Source organism: Ruditapes philippinarum, unplaced genomic scaffold (genome assembly GCF_026571515.1).
Source record: "Ruditapes philippinarum isolate M1 unplaced genomic scaffold, ASM2657151v2 ctg4653_1_1_1_1, whole genome shotgun sequence".
Classification (NCBI taxonomy): domain Eukaryota; kingdom Metazoa; phylum Mollusca; class Bivalvia; order Venerida; family Veneridae; genus Ruditapes; species Ruditapes philippinarum.
Window position 1 is genome coordinate 627 of NW_026851803.1, and position 27,774 is coordinate 28,400.

Genomic DNA, 27,774 nt, shown 5'->3' on the forward strand with positions numbered 1-27,774 from the left:
AATTACATGTAAAACACGGATATTATACAAATTTAAACAAATGTTCATAAGTCAAAATGTCCTAATATATTTTTTTTTCATGTAATATTTTTCGTGAAAATAGTTACAAATAACATAAATATACATGTAGAAGTGGCATGAAGACATAAGACATAGATTCCCTCACTATATATTGTACAATTATTGACTAGTGTGCCATTGAGTATGATGTAATATTCACCGACATATGACATATGACTTTCTTCCGGTGAATATCACATCATATTCAATTGCACACTAATCAATAATTGTTTTATTGTATGAAAAGGCTATAAGATTTTTTTTTAAAAACCACAGAAAGTACAATCTTATACATGTGCAACTTTCTCCGTGCCAGGCGTGCAACAACTATATGTGAACAAAAGTAATTCAAGTTTATGCTCATCATTGCGGTGTAACCTTTAACTATAATAGTAAAGTAATGATATTTTTAAATAACCGTGAAATATTCCATAAAGAACAAAACGCCACAACTATTTTTTAACAAGCACGCGTAATGAATAGCCATTTAAAATGAGTCTCAATCTATTTTTTGACTCGGAAAATCCAATTTAGCCAATGAAAATGATACTTCACCAAATGAATATGATTCTATAAAAAGTTCCGTTGACTACTGTTTGGACCAATGAGATTGCAGCTAAATTTAGATCATAACAGGAAATACAGATGTTATGACAGGACAGAATAATTAGTATTTTATGTACATTTGTTTGCAATAAAAGACCTTTTAAAGTAAGAGAAGGGATGACTTTTAATAAAAACATTCTTTTCGGAGAAGAATTTTTTTTAAGATTTTGTATCTTTCGTTCTAATCCATTTCAACATTGTATATAATATTGAATGAAGGATATTATGTACTGTTTATGATTATGAAAAAAAATATGTTTTAACTTAATAATAAACATTCTTTTGATATTCACAAGGCCTTAATGCATTGATAATAACAATTGGTCGGATAACAAGAATTCATAATTCTAAACACCTTTGCCAACTGACTTCAAAATCCCTTGATGCTTGACAGAGTTGTGGAGCCGACAAGATTTTCTAAATACTTATCTTTGACCTTAGAGCTAAATGCATGACTGAGTTTTGTATCGGACAATGTGTTAGCAGACATACCAATAGGAACTATGTGTTCCAACTTGCCATTATCATTGCTGTGGCTTTGTTTCCAAGTGTTTTTACCATTAAAACTTTAAAAATTTCTAATTTAATAAACATTTAATACTTGACAGCAAGGCACGCATACAAAGAACAAGAGAATACTGCATTAAACAGAAGTTTGATTAAATACTTACTATTATGATTCAAGGTCGGAGAATGAGTCTTCTGTAAAGCTTTACTCATGACACAACATTCAAGCATAAGTTAGATATGAGTGCATGTACAAACTTGATACATAAATATTAACAATCAATTACAAAAATTATTTAAAATATTAAAATTTTGCTTTGATAAAAATATTCCTTGTAATTAATGCAAATGTAAAGTTATATAATGCATTTTTGAAAAGGTACAAAACAACAATAGGCTTGTAATGGAACAAAAGCTAATGATATTTGAGTTGAATATGTATAGGAAAATATATACAGCTTGCTACTCTACCAAATCAACAATTCAATTATCAAGCTTAAATTTCATAAACTATTTAAAAGACACATTAATCATTGCATAGTTTATATTCACTTGTTTCCTTAAATGTTTCCTTTCAATGTGATTATTTTTACTGATTTTAAACTATGCTTCATCATTAGGTAAGCTAAAATCTTGACATAATGCTTGGAGCAAACGTGTTTTGAAATTTTCTTCTCGTACACTTCCTGTCACAAAATTGTTGAAATAATTGTTGACGTCATTTGGGAAGTCATCACCATGTAAAAGGCCCGATTTAAATAACAGCAAATAATTTTTGTTACGTAATATTGATTTTGACATCACTGTTGTAAGGATAAACATCTTAACATCATCATCAAATGTAGAGCGCGCAATGATGAAAATAAAATGCTGCGAGCAATCAAGTTTCCTATGAATTTCTTCACGGATATCTGCTCCAGGTGTGAAGTCGTGTTCAAGAATTTTGATATTTCTTCCATTTCTGGTTAAGTATGGGACAAGCTCATGTCGGATCTCAAAGTCTAGATCATCAGGGTATGAAACATAAATCAATTCATTTCCATGATCAGTGTTAGATGCGGTGTCAATCAAGGGGATATTGCTTTCATCTCCTTTTTCAATATTTGAACTAATCCTTGGCATTAAATACTCAACGCTTGCAGACATAAATTTGGAAAGTTTCTTGATATATCTACCACTTTTCAGATACCTTTGCAAGTTGTCATAGGTGCATAAACGTTTATTTAGATCCCTATCAACTACTAAAATCAAAAGGTCTAGCTCATTGGTCACTGATTTCTCATACGCTAGATTCCAAGCAGTTATGACCAAATCATTTCCCAGCATATCATCAGTCCAGCAAAATATTATTCTTTTTGATCTTTCAATGAAAAACTCGACGTTTTGAAGGAAAGAAAACCCAACGATCATATCTTTATAAAAATCAGCAACTTTGTAGCCTTTGCTCTTCAATCTGTCTACCAAGTTGTATTGTATGAATTCCCTGTCCACATACGAGTATAAAATAAAAGCATCATATGTTGCATTTGAGTGATTTTGGCTTCGTTTATCAAATGGATGAAATCCACAGTACAGATATAGTAGAACCTTTATTGTAAAGCGCTGAAAGGTAATAAGTAGTAAAATGCATACTAAAACAAACAAAACACTTCCAGTTATTACTGACGGAAAAACGACATGTTCGTGGAGGTGCAAGTTTGTTGGGCAAACAAACACTGACTCAGATAATGAAATCAGTTGTCCAAAACTGCTAGTGTTATATTTACATTCAATCTTATTCCAATGTTCGACTGGATTCGTTCGCAGAAGAAGCCATGATTTCATCCATTTCATCTTGCAATCACAAACGAACGGGTTGCCTAAGAGGGTTACTTTGGACATGTTCATTAACGCAAACTGTTCAGGAAGATGTGTCAAGTTATTGTGGTCTAACTTCAAAATTGAGACGTTGACCAGAGCTTTTGTAGTAGTGGCTGTGATACTGTTTATATTATTATGAGAAACGTCTAGAAAAGTTACATTTTCCATATAGTCCATGGGTAATATTTCATGTAAATCCGTATTACTGAACCACAATTCTAATCTTCCAACCGGCATCACCGAAGGTAAGGAAGAGATATTGATATTCCTACAGTCAATAATTAGCGTGTTGGTAAAATTCCGTTCAAAACAAGCACATCTATCAGGACAAGATTGACTGTAAATTGGACAATAGATTTCTTCAGGTTTTATCGTGGTCATTAATCGTCCTTTGAGCTCCAATGGTTCTTGACATTTCCAGTCAATTTCATGTATACGCAACTCTTCTGACATTGTATACAAAACTTCTAACATTGTGATAAAAACCTTCGAACACCTACAGTCTATTGGATTGCCCTTAAGATTAACGTAAAATTTCATGATAATAGACAAGAAATTAGTCATTAGATCTTCTGATAAATTCTTTAAACTTATCGGTATTTTTGTAATATCATTTTGAGACAGATCAAAAATTGAAGGGATCTTTTGTGCAGGGTTCACCATTTTTGAAAAGCTTGCATTGTACAGCAGTGGCTGAAGCCCACTTGCATTGATACGGCAATGGCGCATATCAACAGACTGTATATTTGGAGCATAGAAAACATTCAACGGTAAATTTTCCAAAGGGTTTTCGGCAAGAGTGACGTCACGAATTGAGTTAATCTGCGACTCAAGAAAGTCATACGGTAATGTTATTATGACATTATGTTCCAAATTAAGATTCTCTAGTTTAGTCAAATGTTTGAAATATCGTTGTTCAACTTTAGTTATTCTGTTTGAAGATAGGTCTAAAGATATCAAATAAGACAGATTGTCAAACACATCTAATGGTAGTGTAGTCAATTTGTTATTAGCTAAGATAAGTGTCTCCAGCTTCGTCTGCATTGTAAAAGCATTTTTTTGCACATCTTTAATTTCATTATTTGATAGATCGAGAAATATTAAACCATGTACCTTCATGAATATAGTATCTGCTACTTTTTGCATTTTACTATTGATTATAGTATTTAGATTATATCCGACTGGGAAACATCATTATTGAATTTTCAGAATGCTGTCATATTAGCGTTTCTTCTTTTTTATAGAATCTTTCCCGTATTTATAATTTTTTTTTAATTAAAGGGAAATTTTAAAATTTGGGTTTTGTATTAAAAAAATTCTTAGTATTGGAAAATCATTTCACTTGATGTAAAATTCGTATTCTAAAACTGATTGTTAAATTTTTGGGAATTTTATTTGTATAAAGGGGGTTTCTTTATTACATGCCTCCCAAATCCCTTTGTGATTAAATTCAGTCGTGCTCAAGGGGTCAAAAATAACTCCAGAAGAAAATTTTTTCTCAGAACTTGTTTTGTTTTTACATTTTTCTTTACAAAACTAGACAGACATAACTTAGTAAGATTTTTTAAAACCAGAGCAAGATGCACCTGTGTGTATGTATGGTACACTTTGCGGTAGTCATAGAATAAAATGTATCCATATTGTTCAAAATTTACCAATTCATCCATGTATAGAGTAACACATAGTTATTGATAAATCAATGGAAATATATAGATCATCAATTTTCGCATTTGATCCTGAAGACAGAAAGTGAATGTCATCATAATCTTTACATAAAACACTTATATACAAATATAGATTAGTTTTGATCACTGTTACATGTTTCGTTAAATTTTTGAAAATCTCATTCACGTCCATTATACATCCGCTTTGGTTGCCCGATATTGTATACGAAAGTACCAACAGATCAAGTGATGGATCAAGAGAATCTTTTTCATGTGCTAGCCTATATACACATGTGTTGCTATATTCACTTTTTGCAATAATCAGAGTAAGACCTAAAGCTAAAATTAATATTTCTAAAATGCTTGATACTGCCATTTTCAGAAATGAACGTGTAACTGGTCTAATCGGGTATTTATTCTTTTACCAAATCCGGGTTCTAATTATAGCTGTGACGTGTAGGAATCTTATTAGTTACCGCATTAGGAATGCCGTAACTTTTGAGAAAACAATAAAAGCGGAGTATTTTCATATGATTTTTTCATTCTTTAACTTTAAACTTCCGCAAAATAAGAAAGTCTTTCTCGTCTACACCTTAAGTTGTTTTTGTTTTCAGATACTTCAGTTCAGTTGACTATTTCAAATTTTTGTCAGTCGATGCAAATTGAAATAATATTTTAACCAAACCGCTATTGCAACACTTAAGCGGAAAAAATAGTTTACAGGTAATTTATCAATACACGATTAATTTACTTGGAAAGCAAGGAAATGAGGCCAAAGATCGGGAATATCGTTATATACAAAGCGAATATTTCTAAGTTTACCTTTTACATAAAAAAACAAAATCTGCATCCACAACAACTTTATCTATAGGGATGATCATTTAATTAAATGGTATTATAATATGGAAATAAATAACCATTTTCTTAAACATGGTAAAATATAAGTGTCATAAAATAAATAGTAAATATTTTGATTGTTACAAGATAAGCTTGACAAAACGATGCGAAATATAGTTTATTTAAGTTTATTCTAATCCGATGCAAGTAAGACATTAAGACACCTTGACTTGACTTCTCGATCCCCTACAATATCAAGATGACTTCTGACATGACTTTTCGTTCCCAAGTGGGTAAGACATCTCGACCCCACATAGCAAAATATACATTGCTACATAGCACCAAAATGAAACGCGAAACATATATACCCACCAGTATTCACTGTGTTAGGGTATATCTTTTCAATATTTATAAATTGGTTAGATTAATCAACTACAAACTTGTACAAAGAAATGTCAGATAAAACTTTGAATGTTTGTTTACCTTTGCTACACTTCAACATATTTGATGTGTGAGAGTTATCAAAATGAGCGTTATCAAAATTCGTATCTAAATTATATTCCATAAAAAGAGAATGAAAAAAGAATCAAGAGAATCTAAGGTTCAGCGCTAGTTTCAGTATTCTTATTAGAAACCACAGGACACTTATTTTATTTACTGACAACTAAATGCCGCTAAAATGTTTGTGAAAAATAACTAAATGTTTAGAAAAGAAATGAAGGTATTGGCGACAACAATATTCCTTGAACGTAGCCTGCAGCAAGTCTTAGTGATGAAATATAGAATGTCTAAAATTTCCTTGTGAATTGACGATTACAAGCCGCTTTATTGTCAGTCATCGTTACAACACAAGTGTTAACGATTTAAAGCAATGTACAGGGAGCACCTTGGTTTGCCACTTAATCATTTAGAAATCTTGAATACTTATTTAAGCACTTTATCAAAGGGAAAATACTCTGTTATTTTTTTATTTCAGTATATTTTTAAAGAGAGAACATATGTAAGTATTAATTTATTTAAGATCAGATCACCTTTCTGAGGACAAGTTATCTGGTACCTTTAACTAACTTTCACATGATTGCAGTCGAACGGATGCCCCGCACAGAGCAAGTTTTTCCTTTTCGCTTTCAAGTATTATGATTTCATTTTTTTACGAATGCATAAGTAGAAATATATTCAGGATAATAGAAAAATTGTTTCAATTAGTTCTTGACGCTTTTAAAAAAAGAAGAAAAAGAAGAAGCTTCAAAAAATCATTACCCCAACCTTTCTTATTTTCATTTCACACTGAATAATTTTTAATTTGAAAAAAGCTCCATTCAGCTCGTGAATCATCCGTTTACATTTATATGGCATCTGGAGGTTAATAATAAGAGCAAATAAGAATGATTTTCGGCTGTAATGTTTGGTATATTTGTATGATTTCGTGAAACTATATGGTAATGTCCATCAATCGGAACGTCCTCGGCTATTATCTTTAATAACCTCGGAGTTAATATGGACTGAAAGTAGTTCCACCACGTGGTTTCAGATGTAAACAGAAGTAATGTCAACAGGTTTTCATTTTTTACTTTCGGTTTGTACCACCATAATAAATATATAAATAATGTATCGTTATCTATGAATTCACTTATTTTAGATAGACGTTTACTTAATATCTTGGAAATAATCTTGTCAATAACTCCCAGCATTAAATTACTATTTTACATGTTTAGGTTAGACCGAAATACCGTATCCGTTCTGTGTTTTCATACTATTATGTTCGAGGTCCTTATCCGGAGACTGACGGAAAGGGATGAAAAGTTGCGATTTAATGTCCATACGAATTTTCATGACTCTTTCTAAATAAAACAAAGAGACATAACTGTAACATAAATTTTAAAACAGAAATTTTAGTTGTTTTTGAAACAATTAATAAACACCCCAAAATACACATCTAGTTCTTCATACGGTTTGTTTGTCAGGGGGAGGCCACCGGTACCTTTGGTATTTCAAGTTACGGGGCCTTATACGGTTGACATGGAAATGAATAATAACCTTTCAAAACAATTTGAGTTCGGTTTGTCATTTAATCTATAAAAAAGTAAAAACAACCTCCTTTTCAAAATTATATATGTAATAAATTTTTGAGAGTTAAATTGTTAAAAGATGATTTGGAGGCATGACCGTGTGATAAGCACATTGGACAATAGATTTCTTCAGTTTTTATCGTGGTCATTAATCGTCCTTTAAGCTCCGATGGTTCTTGACATTTCCAGTCAATTTCATGTAAACGCAAAGCTTCTGACATTGTATGCAAATCTTCTAATATTGTGATAAAAACTTTCGAACACCTACAGTCTATTTGATTGCCCTTTAGATTAAGGTAAAATTTCATGATAATAGACAAGAAATTAGTCATTAGATCTTCTGATAAATACTTTAAACTTATCGGTATTTTTGTAATATCATTTTGAGACAGATCAAAAATTGAAGGGATCTCACCATTTCTGAAAAACTTGCGTTGTACAGCAGTGGCTGAAGCCCACTTGCATTGATACGGCAATGCATATCAACAAACTGTATATTTGGAGCATAGAAAACATTCAAAGGCAAATTTTCCAAAGGGTTTTCGGCAAGAATAACGTTACGAATTGAGTTAATCTGCGACTCAAGAAAGTCATACGGTAATGTTATTATGGTATTGTATTCCAAATAAAGATTCTTTAGTTTAGTCAAATGTTTGAAATATGTTTCAGGCTGTCCAGCACCTTCCGACATAAAATTAGGGCGAATTTAAGGGCAATATTTTAGAAATTTTAGGGCTAAAATAAGGAATTTTAGGGTACATAATAGAAATTTTAGGGCTAAAATTTGGAATTTTATAACTAAACTATGGCACCAAAAGACCATGATGTGGACTAACCTTTGCATATTTGATACAAAATTAACTTAAAAATAATTCTCTTGTTCAGTTAGAGCAAAGGTGTCTACCAGTGTGGACTCACTGGTCAACTGCCTCCCCTGCGGAAATGGTCATAGTCAAACCATGTTCAAACCTTATATGAAATATGGTTTTTCAATGGTTGAACATGTCAAAAGAACATGTTCTACCTATGTTTTGGGAATGTTATAACCACGAGTGTCTAAAAGGAATTATTATACAGTGAAATTCATGCACAATGCAGCTTTTGAATATGGACAAATGAACAAGTAGGAAGTAAAAAGGCATTAGCCTTAGTACAGTCGAATGGGAAGCATATTTAATCAACACACAGAATTGCACATCAAAATAGTTCATCACAGACCATTCAATTGCAGTTTATCTAGATCATATATTAATTGTAAAATGTGTGTACATGGTTAGGATTAATTTTGCAAAGTCTACGTTAACACATTTAGTACTTTACAATGTTGTTTTGAAATTAGATTTAAATAAAAGAGTTGTGAGTAACCAAATTGTACATTAATTTTTGACAACTATTTATACATGTTTTTAATTTAAATTGTGTTAATGATCATTTTCAAATATGATATGATATAAATGGACCACTTCAGCCATTTGAAAAAAAGGACAAACATAAAATTCAAAATATCTGGTGTTGGCAAAACAGTGTCCAAATATTCCAGAATAAGTCGACCTCTTATGGTTATGATTTAAGTTTCAGGACCATGATATGGTAGTGTTTTTGCTGTTAACTGTCAACATGATTATAAACAACTGCTTTGATTATGAAATAGTAATGTTACGGACATAGTCAAAGTAACTTTTAGTTGGAACGAAACCATTTCAATGTCACCAATTTTGAGTTGGCAAATCATGGCAAAATCATTTTTTGACCATGTTCAAAACATGGTCCACTTTGTTATGTTCGAGATCATTTTCGCAGTGTTACAAGTTATAAGTATGTTTATAACAAAAGATAAAAAATAGGAATTTCAGTGAAAAAATAGGGCATTTTTAGGAATTCCCTTTGCATTTTTCATTGTTTTAGGAATTTTAGTCAAACTGGAAAAAAATTAGGATTTTTTAGGAATTTTATGGACGCTGGACATCCTGAATTGTTTGTTCAACTTCTGTTATTCTGTTTGATTCAACAAATTAGACAGATTGTCAAACACATCTAATGGTAGTGTCGTCAAATTGTTATTAGCTAAAATTAGTGTCTCCAGCTTTGTCTGCATTGTAAAAGCATTTTTGTGCACTTCTTAATTTCTTTATATGATAGATCGAGAAATATTAAACCATGTATCTTCATGAATATAGTATATGCTACATTTTGCATTTTACTATTGATTATATATATTCTAGATATAAATCCGACCAGGGTAACATCATTATTGAAGTTCAGAATGCAGTCATATATATAGAGACACTTCTTTTCATTGATTTATTGCCTTAACTATCACTTTCTTTAAAGGAGGGAAGGGGTATGATATCTAGATCTGGTGTGTTGAAAAATACATTAGTCCATTGAAAAGTCATTTCACTCGATGTCAAATTTGTGTATTTTAACCCGAGCCGTTGAAGCTTTGGCAATTCACTTTGTATGAAGGAGATGTTCATATTATACATTTCCTTCCTACACCCCTGAAGATCCAATCCAGTTAGCTGATCAAATGGGCCGCATTCCTCCTAGAAGAAAGATTTTCTTTTTCTAAAACTTGTTTCGTTTTTATAGTTTTCTGTACAAAATAGACTTGAAGATAACTCTCTAAGATTTTTCGAACTAGAGCAATATGCATCTGAATGAATGTATGATACATTTGTGATACTCATGGTAAAAATGTTTCCATACTGTTGAAAATTTGCCAATTCCTCCATATATACAGAACAAAAAGTTATTGATAAATCGAAGAAAACATCAAGTTTATAAATTTTCCCATTGGTTTCAAAACATAGAAAGTGAATATCACTATTATCTATGCATCGGAAATTGACACCTGATTAGAGTTTAGTTATGTTCACTATAACATGTTTAGTTAAGTTTTTGTAAATTTCATCCACGTTCATGATACATCCGCTTTGGTTTTTCCATATTATACACGACAATGCGTCTACATATGAATCAGGTGAATGTTTTTGATCCGCCTCTATCAACTTATATGCACAAGTGTTGTTATATTCACACTTTGCAATAATCCGAGTAAGACTGAAAACTAAAATAAATATTTCTAAAATGCTTGTTACTGCCGTTTTCAAATAATGGATTTGGCACAAGGTCTTGATTTAAGAGTGACAGAACACAAAATTCCCAGTTTAGAATGTGCTATACAGAAATAAAATAAATAAGTATCAGTAAAAATTATTTATATTGTCAAGGAAAGCATTGATTAAAACAATTGCTCAGATAACAAGAATTCAGTAGGCTAAACACTTTTGCCAACTGACTTCAAAATCAATTGATGCATGACAGAGTGGTTAAGCACGCACCGAGAACAAATAGACTTTGGACAGGGGACAACACCAACTTGCATTATTATAGCGGTGGATTGAAATTAAAACGTGGAGAATTTCATATAGATATAGATTTAATATTTGAGCATGGCACGCAAAGAAAGAAAACATGAAAACACTGAAGTTCGGTTTAACTCTCACAATGAATCAAAGACGCATAATAAGTCTACTGTAAAAGGTTTACTCATGACGCAATCATCAAGCATAAGTTAGATATAAGCACATCTACGAATTTCATAAATAAATATAAAAAACAACAACACAGAAACAATCAATCATAAATTTATATGAAATAATAAACTTTAAATAAAATATTCTTTGTAACTGGTGGATATATGTAAAGTTATATTACATTTTTGAAATAGTACAAAACAACTATATGCTTATAACGGAACAATTAAAAGGATAATGATATTTTAGTTGAATATGTATAGGAAAATATATACAGCTTGCTACTCTACCCAATCAGCAATTCAATGATTAAGCTTAAATTTATAAACATTTTAAAAGACACATTAATCATTGCATTGTTTCTATTTACGAGTATAAAATAAAAGCATCATATGTTGCATTTGAGTGATATTGACTTTGTTTATCAAATGGATGGAAACCACAATACAGAAAAAGTAAAACCTTTATTGTAAAGCGTTCGAATGTAATACAGTCTAAAATGTCCATGAAGCCACGTGTATTAAGCGACATTTGTTTTATTCGACCACTTTAAATTCCCCCTTATATATCTTTAAAGATATACTATGCTCATCTTTAAGTAAAATATCTTAATCGAAGAAACTTAAAAAAAACTCTAAAATTCTTACTAAATATGTCTAATTCAAACAAAAAATGAATAATAAACTTTATTGGAAGTCACGTTCTCTAATACAGGACAAGTAAAGTTGATATTTTCTTTAGAAAAAAACTGCCAGTTTTTTTACGACACTATATATTCATATTGTGACGACTTATGTGTGTAGAGTTTTAAACATGACATATCAACTTTTTATCAAGTCAAAACATGTTTATTTCTTATTTACAAAGAGACTGTGTAGCAATTATTGGCGTCCGCGCCGAAGCGCAATGATCAGATTTTGTGAAAGGGCGACAGCAACTTCTCGGGCCTTTTTCGTCGGTGATAATAGCCGATCATTCCGATTGGTATGAGGGTTTTTTGATTATCAAAACATGAAATGTCGCGAACAATGGCAACTGGAGAATTTCGCAATGCAAACATATTCAAATGAAATAATCTTTTCCGTCAATAATCGCGCTTTTCGAGTTTTTTATTAATAATTTTGTAGTACACAGTGGATTATTATGGTTTGTTATTGTTGTACATGTATCCGTTAGGTGTAGAGTGATGACCTAGTCCGAAAATCTATTTATAGAGGGATGTACTATTCGCCGGTCTCCTATCGGTACTTCCCGGTCTCTCCCGGTCTATTTTGACCGGGATTTACCAATCTCCTACGCAGTGATCTCCCTTTACATGATGGGATCACTGCCATCACAACATTTTCGGTAAGATTTTTGACGATATGAATTTTTTCAACTTTTATATTTATTTAAAAATGTAAACACGTTTTTGCTAATGTTTCAAGACCGTTAGGTGTTAGATGTGAACTAAAATAAAAAAATAATTTTGGAAACATAAATATTATGAAAATAATTTTTAAAAATTTTAATACCGCACCGTTTATTTTCAAAACAATGGCCCCACTCGAAAGAGAAATCATTTAAGTAATTATTAATTTCGACTCTATGATTTTTTTTTCAATCATATCGACATATTTGAGACCAGAGTTCATGTTTTAATGTCCCTGTTTATTACAGATAAAACATTTTTTTCAATGATTTCATTGGCGTATACGCCATTTTTACACGATCATTTAATAAGATTATCATCACGTGATTTGTGTGAAGGCAGTGGTTACTGGCCGTAGCGTAACCGGTGCGCGGAGTTTGGGGACTGGCTAATAGTGGTACCACACGTTTATTGTCCTGTCTCCCCCGGTTTTAGAGTATATGTTTAATATCGACAGATAAATAAGTTTTTTTGTTTTTTTCAAAATGAATGTTTGTCACTTAGTTTGGTTACAATAATTAATAAACAAAGATCAACTCTCCAAATTTATTTTTATTATACATAAACATACAATTCGAAAAAAAAACACTAACAACAATAGCATGTTTCATTTTATATAGATGAGGTAAAACAATAAATATGTACAATAATTGAGTAAAAAGGTACATTTTTATGGTATTAATATGATACCATCAACTTTGAATTATTTTATTTTATTTGTTATTCGTGTTTAGTAAAGATGCAGAGGAATTATTCTAAGTTACAAATTAAATTTTATGAATTATTCAATTGATTGATAATTTAAAAAATGATAAATAAAAATACAAGTGTACATGTACATGGTTTAAGAATAAACAATATAATACAATATAATATAATTTACTGACGTTTAACAGTTATTTTTTACTGATAATCGTAGGTCAATATGACAATTGAATTCTTAAAATTTATTTTACAATTTTCATAAAAAAGTAGTAAACGTAAAAACTCAGTATTAAAATAGCACATGAAACACAAAAAAAAAAGAAAGAAAAAGAAAACATTATTCACAAAATATGTAAAAATATATTAAAATGAATATTACAATTATTGTATAATAAAACAATTATGCTCAACATGGTAATATAACCAGTGTCATATTGTTACTATGTGTGAACAGGGTCTTCGCTAATAGTGATAACATAATAAGGGATAAAACACAAGTGTGGTGTTGGTCATGCCTTACACAGATGGATTAAGAAATGATTGTATATATCCGTTGCTATTAATAATCACGATATTACATTTATGACCATAAAAAAATAACAATTATAATATAATATTATATATGTATTTAATTATTTCAAGAATGTAAAAGAACTCTTGATTTTGACTACTATTTTGTATGGTCCAAAGAAAATACCACATGAACTTGAAATTCTATCGAATCACCAATATTAATGATAATATCTAAAAAATACCCCCTATATAGTATAAATAAACTCAAACCATATGGAAATTATATGTTGAATATCATTGACCTGTATATTTTGGATATTATCGTTAATATTGATAAACTTTCAAGTTCCTGTGGAAAAAACAAGCAAGTAATTTTCTAATCTATAGCATGCCTATCAAAGTTCATAATGAACAATGTCTTTCGTCCGCTCATTCATAAGTGATAAACAATTCTGGTAAAAACCAATTAACCATTGAAAAGTCATCATATGTCTACTAGTTCATCTTCACGTGCTGCATTTCTTGCTTGGACGCCTTTGATGCTTTGCATCAATGCTTTTCTTGTTAATATTTTCTGATATCTAATTTGAGCATAGTATAGCTATATTACGCGACTTTTGCTCAACGTGACCGGCGACCGCTAATTAGTCAGCTAATTAATATCAATCTTTTCATTTAGCGACAACTTTTAGGATTTGACTGCAGACAAACTCTGCTGTGCTCCTACCTGTCAAGTGCTTCTGTTTTTTCTCGTGAATTCACAAGCGTCACGGATTTATATTACAATTAAATTTAATAATATTGAAAATTAAAATCCGTGCAAGCGTCAACAATCAAAACACAATATACATGCAATTATAATATAAATGTGTGAAAAACTCTAGTTCCCAAACCGTTTTTATCGTATGCAAATTAAGTTAATTATACGCGTGACGAGAATTATCCATTTAAATCGATAGAACAATGCAACGCTCCGCCCCTACTGAGATGGTGTATACGCTTCGTTGTTGATATTTAGACTGCATTGAATTGACCTTGACATTGATCATCAGTTAAATTAATCATTACAATTAGAGGTAGTTTGTTCATTTCAAATGAAAAATGCACCACAGAAACCATCTTCAGAAATTAGATTTTACCTGTCGAAAAAAAAATCAAAACTGTTTTGTCAATAAATATCAGAAGTTTTTTTATTTGAGCATCTGTTGAGATGATCGGAGCGTTATAATTATTAAACATTTATATAAATTAAGTTTGAAGTAAAAAAATCTTCCCCACCGCCCAGGAAATATGTCATGTATATTTTTTTACTTTTTTCATGCTTTGTCTTAAGAGACCGTTTTGTTAAGCGACCATTTTTGTTTTCCCCCCAGCGCGGTCGCTTAATAAACGTTTGACTGTAAGAAGAAAAATGCATACTAAAATAAACAAGACACTTCCTGTTGTTACTGACGGAAAAACTACATGTTCGTGGAGGAGCAAATTTGTTTTGCAAACAAACACTGAATCAGGTAATAAAATCATTTTTTCAAAACTGCTTGTGTTATATTTACATTCAATACTTTTCCAATGCTCGACTGGATTCGTTCGTATAAGAAGCCATGATTTCATCCATTTCATCTTGCAATCACAAATGAATGGGTTGCCTAAGAGCGTAACTTTGGACATGTTCATTGTCGCCAACTGTTCAGGTAGATGTGTCAAGTAATTGTGGTCTAACTTCAAAATTGAGACGTTGCCCAGAGCTTTTGCAGTAACGGTTGTGATCTGGTTTATTTTATTATGAGAAACATCTAGAAAAGTGATATTTTTCATATAGTCCCTTGGTGATATTTCAAGTAAGCTTGAATTACGGAACCACAATTCTAATCTTCCAGCTGGCATCACCGAAGGTAAGGAAGTCATATTGATATTCCGACAGTCAATGATTAGTTTGCTGGCGTTAAAACGCTCAAAACAAGCACATTCATTAGGACAAGAATGGCTGTAAATTGGATAATATATTTCTTCAGGTTCGTGGAGGAGGAAATTTGTTGTGCACACAAACGCTGAATCGGGTAATGAAATCAATTGTCCAAAACTGTTTGTGTTATATTTACATTTAACCCTTTCCCAATTTTCAACTGGATTCGTTCGTATAAGAAGCCATGATTTCATCCATTTCATATTGCAATCACAAATGAATGAGTTGCCTAAGAGGGTTATTTTGGACATGTTCATTGTCGCCAACTGTTTAGGAAGATGTGTCAAAGTATTGTAATCTAACTTCAAAGTTGAGACGTTGCCCAGAGCTTTTGCAGTAACGGTTGTGATCTGGTTTATTCTATTATGAGAAACATCTAGAAAAGTGATATTTTCCATATAGTCCCTAGGTGATATTTCAAGTAAGCTTGAATTACGGAACCACATTTCTAATCTTCCAGCTGGCATCACCGAGGGTAAGGAAGTCATATTGATATTCCTACAGTCAATCATTAGGGTGTTGGTATAATTACGTTTAAAACAAGCACATTTATCAGGACAAGAATGGCTGTAAATTGGACAATATATTTCTTGAGGTTTTATCGTGGTCATTAATCGTCCTTTGAGCTCCGATGGTTCTTGACATTTCCAGTCAATTTCATGTATACGCAAAGCTTCTGACATTGTAATAAAAACTTTCGAACACCTACAGTCTATTGGATTGCCCTTTAGATTAAGGTAAAATTTCATGATAATAGACATGAAATTAGTCATTAGATCTTCTGATAAATTCTTTAAATTTATCGGTATCTTTGTAATATCATTTTGAGACAGATCAAATATTGAAGGGATCTTTTGTTCAGTGTTAACCATTTTTGAATAGCTTGCATTGTACAGCAGTGGCTGAAGCCCACTAGCATTGATACGGCAATGGCGCATATCGACAAACTGTATCTTTGGAGCATAGAAAACATTCAATGGTAAATTTTCTAAAGGGTTTTCGGCAAGAATGACGTAACGAATTGAGTTAATCTGCGACTCAAGAAAGTCATACGGTAATGTTATTATGGAATTGTGTTCCAAATTTAGGTTCTCCAATTTAGTCAAATGTTTGAAATATCGTTGTTCAACTTTAGTTATTCTGTTTGAAGATAAGTCTAAATTCAACAAATTAGACAGATTGTCAAACACATCTAATGGTAGTGTTGTCAAATTGTTATTAGCTAAGATAAGTGTCTCCAGCTTGGTCTGCATTATAAAAGCATGTTTGTCCACTTCTTTGATTTCATTATATGATAGATCAAGGACTATCAAATCGCGTACTTTCATGAACATAGTATCTGTTAGTTTTGGCATTTTGTTTTTCTTTATGACTATTTCAGATATATATCCGACCAAGGTAACATCATTGCTGAATTTTACAATGCTGTCATGTATAGCGATAATTCTTTTTATGGAATAACTGCCGTACTCATCACTTTCTGTATAAAAGGTTATGGGTTTGATACTATCAAGATCAGAGATGTTGAAAGATTCATTTGTCCATGGAAAAGTCATTTCACTTAATGTCAAGTTCGTGTATTTCAACCGAAGCTGTTGAAGTTTTGGAAATTTACTTTGTACGAAATAGGAGTCAATATTATACATGTCCTTCCTACATCCCTGAAGATTCAATTCAGTTAGTTGATTAAATGGGTCGCATTCCTCCCAGAAGAAAGATTTTCTTTTTCTTAGACTTGTTTCGTTTTTATAGTTTTCTGTACAAATTAGACTTGACGATAACTCTCTAAGATTTTTCAAACTAGAGCAAGAAGCATCTGGGTGTATGTACGTTTCATTTGCGGTACTAATAGAAAAAATGTATCCATATTGTTGAAAATTCGCCAATTCATCCATATATACAGAACACAAAGTTATAGACAAATCAAAGAAGACATCAAGTTGATCAATTTTCCCATTGGTTTCAAACGATAGAAAGTGAATATCACTATTATCTATGCATTGGAAATTTACACCTGAATAGAGATAAGTTATGTCCACTGTTACATGTTTTGTTAAGTTTTTGTAAATGTCATCCACGTTCATAATACATCCGCTTTGGTTATTCCATATTTTATACGACAATACGTCTCCATATGTATCAAGTGAAGGTTTTTGATCTCCCTCAATCAACTTATATGCACACGTGTTGTTATATTCACTCTTTGCTATAACCCGAGTAAGACTTAAAACGAAAAAAGATATTTCTAAAATGCCTGTTGCTGCCATTTTCAGAAATGGGACTGTAAATGATCAAATCGGGTATTTATTTCCTTCACCATATCCGGTTTCTGATTATAGCTGTGACATTTTGTACGTGCAGGAATCTTGTTATTTCATGTTTCAGTTACCACATTAAGAATTACGTAAATTCAGAGAATAGAAATGCATTCTTAAACTTCCGCTAGATGAAATGGTATTTCCCCACGAAACCATATTGCTCAACCTAAAGTAGATTTTGTTTTCCAAATACATTGAAGCTTAATTGTCTATTCCAAATTTTGTCAATCAGTTCAAAGGTAAATTTCATGTACTATAAATATTTTTATCAAACCTCCATTTAAAGAAAAGTTTATGGATAAATCATTTATACACGATTGACTACATTAATTACTTGGAAAGCATTGAAATCAAGTGACTGCTAAGGTCTGGAATATGGTTATAAACAAATAAACAAAACAAATAAATACATGTACATCCTATTGTCAGGTTTTAGATTTTCTTGTATATATAGGATCATTTATATAAAATCTAAAAACATCCACAAAAACTTAATCTGTATGGATGATTCATTTAATCAAATGGCATTATATGATGAAAATAAATAGCCATTTTCTAAATATGGTAAAAGAGGAATGTCATTAATTTTATTGTCAATTATTCGACAACAATACGATTTTAACAATATAATCATGACTAAACAATGCAAAAATATAGCTTATTTGAGTTTTATTCCGAAGAAGCTTATGCTTATATTATGTGTCTGACGATATACAAGAGGTCAAATAAGAATTGTTATGTTCTATTGATAAACTTGGCGGACATCTCTCTATTTATTTCCTTTTAAGGCACGTGCGTGTGCGCCTGTGCGTACGTGCGTGTATGTGTGTGTGATCGTTTGGAAAATATTAAAGTTTTATTTGTCGAAACACCGAAATGAAACACGGATTCAGTATTCAATGTGTTAGGGCATATCTTTTCAATATTATAAATTAATTACTACAAACTTGTAAAAAGAAGTTTCACATAAAAATTAAATATACACATACAGTTTGTTTACCTTTGCTTCACTACAACATATTTGTTGTGTGAGAGTTATCAAAATGAGCGTTATCAAAATTCGTATCTAAATTATATTCCATAAAAAGAGAGGAAAGAATTTAAGGTTCAGTGCTAGTTTCAGAATCCACAGGGCACTTATTTTATTTACTGACAATTAAATGCCGCTAAAATGTTTGTGAAAATAACTAAATGTTTAGAAAAGAAATGAAGGTATATGCGACAACAATATTCCATTCAACAAAGCTGCAACAAGTCTGAGTTATAAAATTTTAATATAAAATATCTAAAACTTTGGTTGTCAGTTTCGTTACAACAAAAATGTTAACCATTGAAAGCAATGTGCAGGGCGCACCTTGGTTGGCCACTTAGTCATTTAGAAATCTTGAATCTTATCAAAGGGAAACTACTCTGTTATTTTCTTAAAGAGAGAATACTATGTAAGTACTTTTTTATTTTAGATTACATCCCTTATATGAGGACAAGTTGTCTGGTACCTTAGGTAACCAACTTTCACATGATTGTAACCGAAGGGATGCCCCACACAGAGCAGGTTAATAGAAATATTGTTTCAATTAATTCTTGACGTTTTTAAAAAGAAGTAAAGAAGAAGAAAAACAAACAAAAACAAAAGAAAAATAGCAAAAAAGAAAGAAAGATATATTAAGTTTCATAAAAAAATCATTACCACCCCCCCCCCCACACACACACACACACACACCTCTCATATTTTCATTTCACACTGAATAATTCTTAATTTGAAAAAAGGCTCCATCATATTCAGGGCATCTGGGAGGTTAATTATAGGAGCAAATATGTATGGAGTTCAACTGTAATGTTTGGTATATTTGTATGATTTTGTGAAACTAAATGGTAATGTCTATCAATTGGAACGTCCTCGGCTAATATCTTTAAAAGCCTTGGAGTTAATATGGATTGAAAGTAGTTCTACCACGTGGTTTCCGATGTAAACAGAAACAGAGAGCGTAAAACGAAGTTTATATTTGACATCCAAAGGAAAATAAAGTATGTGTCGGTACAATTATGATTGAAAAAATGTCTGACAACACTTTTTTATTAAAAATAGCCACTGATGTACAATTTTAAACAAATCCAACTTAATATCAACAAGTTTACATTTTGTACTTCCGGTTTGTACAACCATAATATAATGAATATATAAATAAATGTATTTTTGCTTTTGCATCTATGAATTCATTTATTTTAGGTAAAGTTATTTTAGTACTTGATATATTGAAAATAAACTTGTCAATAACTCCGTGTTGTTTCGAAGCGCAGGTTAGACCGAAATACCATATCCGTTCTGTGTATTCATACTATTGTGATCGAGGTCCTTATCAGGAGACTGGCGAAAAGGGCCGAAAAGTTACGATTTAATGTCCATACGAAATTTCAGGAGTATTTCTTAATAAAACAAAGAGACATAACTGTAACATAAATTTCAAAGCAGAAATTTTGGTTGTTTTTGAAACAATTAATAAACACCCCAAAAATACACTACCTAGTGCTTCATGGCGGGGATAGGTCACCCGTACCTTCGGTATTTCAAGCTACGTGGCCAAATATGTTAGACATGAAAATGTATAATAGCCTTTCAAAACGACTTGAGTTCGGTGTGTCATTTCAATGTATAAAAAACTAACACAACTTCCTTTCAAAATTATGTATGTAATCAATTTATGAGTGGTTTATTGTAATCAATATTTTGATGTCATAAATTATGACGCTAATGTCATTAATGAATATTATATATTTTACAAGTATGTCTATATATTATACTTACTTTGATCATTTGTTCGTTAATGTATAGATGAATAAAGTATTTAAAAAAGATGTGTTGCTTAATATTTGTACAATGTTTTGTTTTCATTTATGGATTTTTTGGATTAATATTTTTATATGTTTTTGTCTCTCTTTTATGTATATATTTAGATTATAAAATACTTAGTTCATTCTTTCTCTTACAGGTTTTATTTTTCTTCGTATATGTGGATTTTATTCCGATTAATAACATTGTTCCTTTTTTTCCAGCTTTTACCATTTGTGAATATAGTTTGACATATTAATGAAAAAATGTTTTGGCTTCGCTCAATGTGTACATATTTGTGTACATTTTAAATCATTATTCTTTTTTCAGGTTTTACTATCGTATATACGTATATACATGTGTTTATATTTTTATGATGTGATCTTTTGTATTGTGTTATGCTTTTATGTAAATATAATGTTTATGCTTAAGAAATTAATAAATAATAGAAACGTTTAAATTCACTTAATGTGTATATATATGTATTTGTGTAATTTTTAAAACCAGTATTCGTTTTTTTCTTCAGGTTTTACTTATATATGTATATATATATTTCTATGATCTTTTGTATTGTGTTATGCTTTTATGTAAATATGACTATTATACTAAAGAAAATAATAAATAATAGGTTTAAATTTTCAATATCTTGTCTTTAATTGCATGAAAATTGTGATAAAACACACATTAAGACCCACGATAATTGACGTGCCCATTATACAAAGGATATTTTTGTACTATATAAATTAAGCTCGCCGAAACCACTACCTGTTTTATTATTTTTACATAGTTGATAAAAATACTGAATTCTACTAGACGAATACACAGCTATGAAAACTAAATTGGACGAGGCACTTGTCGAGACTGACATAGATTGTTGCAGCTGTGTACGAATACAATACAGACAGTTTTGTTCTAAACCTAGTTTAATTCATGTCCTATTTATTTGAAATCACCATATTTTGACATTTTGAACGAACTCGGTACTCGATTTCTTTAAGGATTTGATATCGACTTTGGGCTCTCAAAAACGAAAACAAAAGTAGATGGGATGTTATATGGATTTGATATAGAGTGTGGAGATGAGGCCAAATTGATTAGATTTGATCCATATGATTATGATATCTATTTGAACGTCACGTGTTGCAATTTGGTTATCTTTTTTTTAATTTAGATAATGTCCGAATTAATAAATAGGAAATTATTATCAAATGATTAATTTTGACATAATCTAATTTTATTTTTCTGAATAAACCATAATATATAGCATTGTAGAATAAAACAAAGCATTAATCTAGTTCCATCATTCTGACCGATGAAAGTACCTGTACACGATCAGGCCTCGCTATACAACATTTTAACATGATACTCAGAAATTAAATATGGAAAAGCAAGACGCATTGGTAGCAATGAAAACAAAATTGATTAAGTGAATGTTGGAGACTCCAATGTTAAATGTTGAATTCTGCTTAAGCTGATGCTAGGGCGCATGACGTCGCTTGAAACAATAGGCACTTGGTTTCGGGATAAATACCCTTTTGAGAGGCATGTAGAACTCAAATTTGTTTGAATGTAACGATTTTTAACGTAGACGTCACAATTCTTAAAACGTCATTTTTCGGATGTTACAAACATTTAGTACTATGTAGATCTATTCAATCAATGTTACTCACTAGATTGATAGGAACACGGTAAACATATTTTAGAAAGCACTTATCACACATTAAAATATACTCACAAGTTTGCTCACTTCTCACACAATGGACACCCAATGTGCATCACTCACATTTCGAACATAACACTCTGAACGGAATTTATACACATAACCTTTATAGTGAACAGTACTCCTTGAGAACTACATACAATGTGGCCATTAATGATCTCACACCGGCTGCAGGTACATACATTAATATTGCTCGAGAGTAACTGTCTACGTCAGGAAAGAGCTAGGCTCTTACAAGTTCCCGCGAAACAGTTACCCAAGACCTAATTAATATTTCCATTCGTGACGGCATGCGTTCTTTGATTTTTTTAATTGCATATTTCATATTTATCATGTCTCTGAAAGAAATAATGAAAACTTATTTTTTCCACTTACATTTTTGTTGTACTTTTTTCTTGCAGTAGCGGATGAATTTACAAACGTTATTTATAACGGCGAAATGACGTATTTCAAAGAATGCAATGCATCCATTTAAGGCACGCGAGAATGACGCCATTTATGACTTGTCTTACACAGAAAAAGGGTGTAAATAATAGAAAATCCTGGCAGATAGGCAAAGAATAACTCTCTTAACACTACTCACAACATGAATATCACTCATTGACTGACCATTGCTTACAATGTGTTCATTGGACACACAGAGGACAGTATTGAATGAGTGTACTTTGGTCGCAACGTTACCATAAACTCTACTCACTTACCACAAATTTTATCGGAATTAGTGCTCTTCTCTATGTAAACATGTTAAAACTCGACGATTGATTACAAGCGTACGCATCGTTTTGGTCATGTGTGCATGTATTTCGTGTTAAGGTAATTTTATAATTTTTAGATTATGCTTTCCTACAGATGACACCAATTGCATATGTTCTGTTCTTTAGAGAATTATGTCAGTATTTCGGATTAACAATGAAGTAGATTGTATGATTTAGTAAAGAACAGAAGAAGAGAACATATTAAAAACGTATCCAATACAGTTCATTTTCTGTCTTATGTTTTGCAATTTTAACCATGTCTACGTACCTATTGTGAAACAACTATCATAACAAATGTTGTACTGTTTCTGTTGTAATCCTAAAAAGGAATCAGCAGGCTATATAACAATATTATATTCACCTAAGCACGCCACTGGTACTATACATATCGAGGAAAGTACGATTTGATCATTTTATGTAGGTAGAAAACATATTTGTAGTGAAAAGATTTATATGTAAAAGGTATGCACATCAAAAAATCATCAATTTTGCATACAGTATAATCAAATAAGGATACAATGTATGTATACAATGATATTACATTTTACTGTGACAATTTTATGCTTACATCATATGTAATGCATATTCGTAAACCTGTAAACACGAACACGCGTATTGAAACAGTTAAAGTTCCATTGTATTTCAATAAAATGAATAGAGAATAACAAATGAGGTACATTACTTTTGTGAGCGGCGTATTTACAAAAACTGTACTGAATATGTATAAAAAATCAAATTGTAACTTTAACTTAAATGAATAAGACATATTCCGTATTAAATAATTTTTTACTTCGATCTAATTATGAAGATTCCTTTTCTTCTTTATCCTTACTATTTTTCAACTATATTTTCATCACAATCCAAGCTGAAATCTTGACATAATGCATGTAATAAACGATCTTTAAAATTTTCTTCTCTGATACTCCCGGTCACAAAATTATTGAAATAATTGTTGACCTCGTTTGTGAAGTCATCACCATGTAAAAGGCCCGATGTAAATAACAGCAAATAATTTTTATTACGTAATAGTGATTTTGACATCACTGTTGTAAGGATAAACATCTTAACATCATCATCAAATGTAGAGCGCGTAATGATGAAAATAAAATGCTTCGAGGAGTCAAGTTTCCTATGAATTTCTTCACGGATATCTGCTCCAGGTGTGAAGTCGTGCTCAAGAACTTTGATATTTGTCCCGTTTTTTGATAAGTATGGGATAAGATCATGTCGGATCTCAAAGTCCAGATCATCAGGGTATGACACATAAATCAATTCATTTCCACGATAATCATCTGTGTTAGAGACAGTTTCTAGCATAGGGATATTGCTTTCTTCTTCACGTTCATCATTTAGCGTTTTGCCTAGAGTATTTGAACTAATCTTTGGCATTAAATACTCAACACTTGCACACATATATTTGGAAAACTTCTTTATATATCTACCACTCGTAAGAAACCTCTTCAAGTTGTCATTTGTGCAGGATCGTTTATTTACATCGCTATCAACTACCAATATCAGAAGGTCAAGCTCATTTTTCACAGCTTTCTCGTATGCTATATTCCAAGCAGTTATGATTAAATCATTTGCAAGCATATCATCAGTCCAGCAAAATATTATTCTTTTTGATCTTTCAATGAAAATCTGGACGTTTTGAAGAAATGAAAAACCAACGATCATATCTTTATAAAAATCAACAACTTTGTAGCCTTTGCACTTCAATTTGTCTACCAAGTTGTTTTGTATGAATTCTCTGTCCATATACGAGAACAAGATAAAAGCATCATACGTTGAATTTGAGTGATTTCGACTTTGTTTATCAAAAGGGTGGAACCCACAGTACAGAAAGAGTAGAACCTTAATTGTAAAGCGTTTGAAAGCAACAAGCAGTGAAATAGAGACGAGTACAAACAAAATACTGCCGATTATTATTGACGGTAAAGTTACATTCCCGTGGAGGTGTGATTTGACAGACTCTCTGCATACGAACACTGAATCTTGTAAGGAAATCACTTGTCCCACCCTGCTTGTATTATATGTACATTCAATATTATTCCAATCTTTTACTGGATTCGTTCGTATTAAAAGCCATGATTTCATCCATTTAATCTTGCAGTCACAAACAAACGGGTTGCTTGAGAGAGTTACCAAAGACATGCTACCCGTCGCTAGTTCTTCAGGAAGGTGTGTTAAGTTATTGTGATCTAACTTCAAAGTTGAAACGTAACGCAAAGCTATCACGGTAACGGGTGTGATACTGTTTATTCTGTTATAAGAAACGTCTAAAACGGTAATATTTTCCATATAGTCCCTTGGTGATACTTCAATCAAATTCGAATTACTGAACCATAATTCTAATTTTCCTATAGGCATTACCGTTGGCAAGAAAGTTATATTGATATTACGACAGTCAATAATTAACTTTCTTTTCCACTTTGAGTCAGCTACAAATGTACTGGTCCCAAAGCGTTCGAAACAAGTACATTTGTCAGGGCAATGTTGTATGTTAATTGGACAATATGTTTCTCTAGGTTTTATTGTCGAGACTAATCGACCTCTAAGCTCCTGTGGGTATTGACATTTCCAGTCAATATAAATTCCTTGTTGTACGTACATTTCTGCTAATGTTGTCGTCAATAAAATTGTACATGTACAGTCTATTGGATTATCTTTCAAATTTATGTAAAATGCCCGAATAACAGACTTAAATTTCGCCACGGCCGCTGTTTGCATCAAATTGACCGGTATTTCTGTAATATTGTTTTGGGACAAGTCAAATGTTCGTGCCTGTAATGGAACCTTCCCCACTGTCCCTAAAGGATCTAATAGAAGAGACTGAGAATAAGCTGTTTGTAATTCGAAAAGATTTATGTTGTCCAGCAGTGATTTCAGTCCGCTAGAATGTATACGGCAATGACGCATATCGACGAGCAGTACCTTTGGAGCGTAGAAAGCATTCAAGGGCAAAGTCTCCAAAGGGTTTTTAGAAAGAAAAACGTACTTAATTGTGCTAGTCTGTGACCCAAGGAAGTCATGTGGTAAAGTTACAATTGCATTTTGTTCTAGATTAAGTTCCTCTAGCTTATCCATATACTTAAAATACCTCTGTTTAATTTCGACAATTGTGTTTAAAGATAAGTCTAAATACAACACATTAGTCAAATTGTCAAACACACTTTCTGGTAGTGTGGTCAATTTATTATTGGCTAAGTTGAGTTGTTTCAAGTCATTCTGCATTGTAAAAACATTTCTGTCCACTTCTTTGATTGCATTATTTGATAAATCCAGAATTATCAAACCACGAATTTTCATGAATATAGCATCTGTTAGTTTTGGCATATTGTTATTGTTTATAACTATTTTTGATATATATCCGACGAAAGTAACGTCGTATGTAAAATTCACAGCGCTGTCATATACTTCGATACTTCTTTTAATCGAGTTATTGTCGTGTTTTTCACTTTTTTCATAATATGAAAGATATTTGATAATATCCATATCAGATGAGTCGACAAAGGTATTTGTCCATGGAAACGTCAGCTCACTGAACGTTAAATTCGTGTTTTTTAACCAGATTGTTTGAAGATTTGGAAATTGCCTTTGAATGAAAGATGCTTTAATATCATATAGGTTCCCATGACAGCCTTGAATGCGTAAATTAAAAAGCTGTTCAAATGGGTCACACGCTTCCCAGAAGAAAGAATGAGGATTTGTTTGGTTTTCATTGTTTTCTGCACACACTAGACTAGAAGAAAGCATTCTAAGATGTTTTAAGCTATAGCAAGATGCACCTGGGTGTATGTACGATACGTTTGTTGTAACCACAGAAAAAATATGTCCATATTGTTGAAAATAAGCTAACTCATCCATGAAGAGGGAGCAAACTGCTAGTATTATTTGGACTGAGATTTCGTGTTTATTAATTTTTCCCGAAGATTTTAAATATGTTAAGTGAATATCATTCCCATCATCAGATGATTCGCAAAAAAATCCGAGTGATACAAAGAGTTTAGTTCTGTTAACTGTAATAAGTTTTGTTAAGTTTTCATAAATGTCATCCACGTTCATGATACATCCGTTTTGATTGTCCGATATTCTATATACCATTTCCGCATCAAGTGATAGATTAAGTGAATGTTTCGAATTTGATCGTATTAAGTCATAAACGCATGTGTTCCTATGTCCTCGATCTGCATAAACCCACGTAATACTTACAACTAAAAAGAATATTTCTAAAATGTTTAATCCTTTCATTTTCAGAACTTATCACTTACTTGGTTGAATCGTTAATTTTTTATAACCTTAAAGTTTTTTTCTAATAATAGCTATGACACTTTATCGGTTTTAAAGAGGTGAAAATTTTAATCCCTCTTTCATATCCGTTTCACAAACAAAATCATGTGTCCTTTTGTGTAAACCAGGC

At 31.5% G+C, this 27,774-nt stretch overlaps 2 protein-coding genes across 2 annotated transcripts; both read right to left on the reverse strand.

The window, feature by feature from the left end:
- Positions 1-27,721, reverse strand: LOC132740065 (uncharacterized). The gene is made up of 3 exons (XM_060727923.1): positions 24,187-27,721; positions 15,871-17,579; positions 1-4,214 (listed from the first exon to the last, which is right to left on the reverse strand). Exons 1-3 carry the CDS (start codon positions 27,603-27,605, stop codon positions 1,777-1,779), a joined length of 7,566 nt encoding a protein of 2,521 aa, XP_060583906.1. The 5' UTR covers positions 27,606-27,721; the 3' UTR covers positions 1-1,776.
- LOC132740072 (protein slit-like) lies at positions 13,146-17,985 on the reverse strand. The gene has a single exon (XM_060727935.1). It carries the CDS (start codon positions 17,816-17,818, stop codon positions 15,116-15,118), a length of 2,703 nt encoding a protein of 900 aa, XP_060583918.1. The 5' UTR covers positions 17,819-17,985; the 3' UTR covers positions 13,146-15,115.
- Positions 27,722-27,774: the final 53 nt, after the last annotated feature.

Bases quoted from the DNA above. Each gene is read 5' to 3' on its own strand.
- LOC132740072 (XM_060727935.1), bottom strand. From the start codon at position 17,818: ATGAACGTGGATGACATTTACAAAAACTTAACAAAACATGTAACAGTG.
- LOC132740065 (XM_060727923.1), bottom strand. From the start codon at position 27,605: ATGAAAGGATTAAACATTTTAGAAATATTCTTTTTAGTTGTAAGTATT. The intron at 17,580-24,186 runs GTAAGGATAAAG...TTTTTCTATTAG, and splicing joins GAAAATATAGTTGAAAAATA to TACCGCAAATGAAACGTACA. The intron at 4,215-15,870 runs GTAAATATAACA...GATGTTTCCCAG, and splicing joins AAATTGGGAAAGGGTTAAAT to TCGGATATAATCTAAATACT.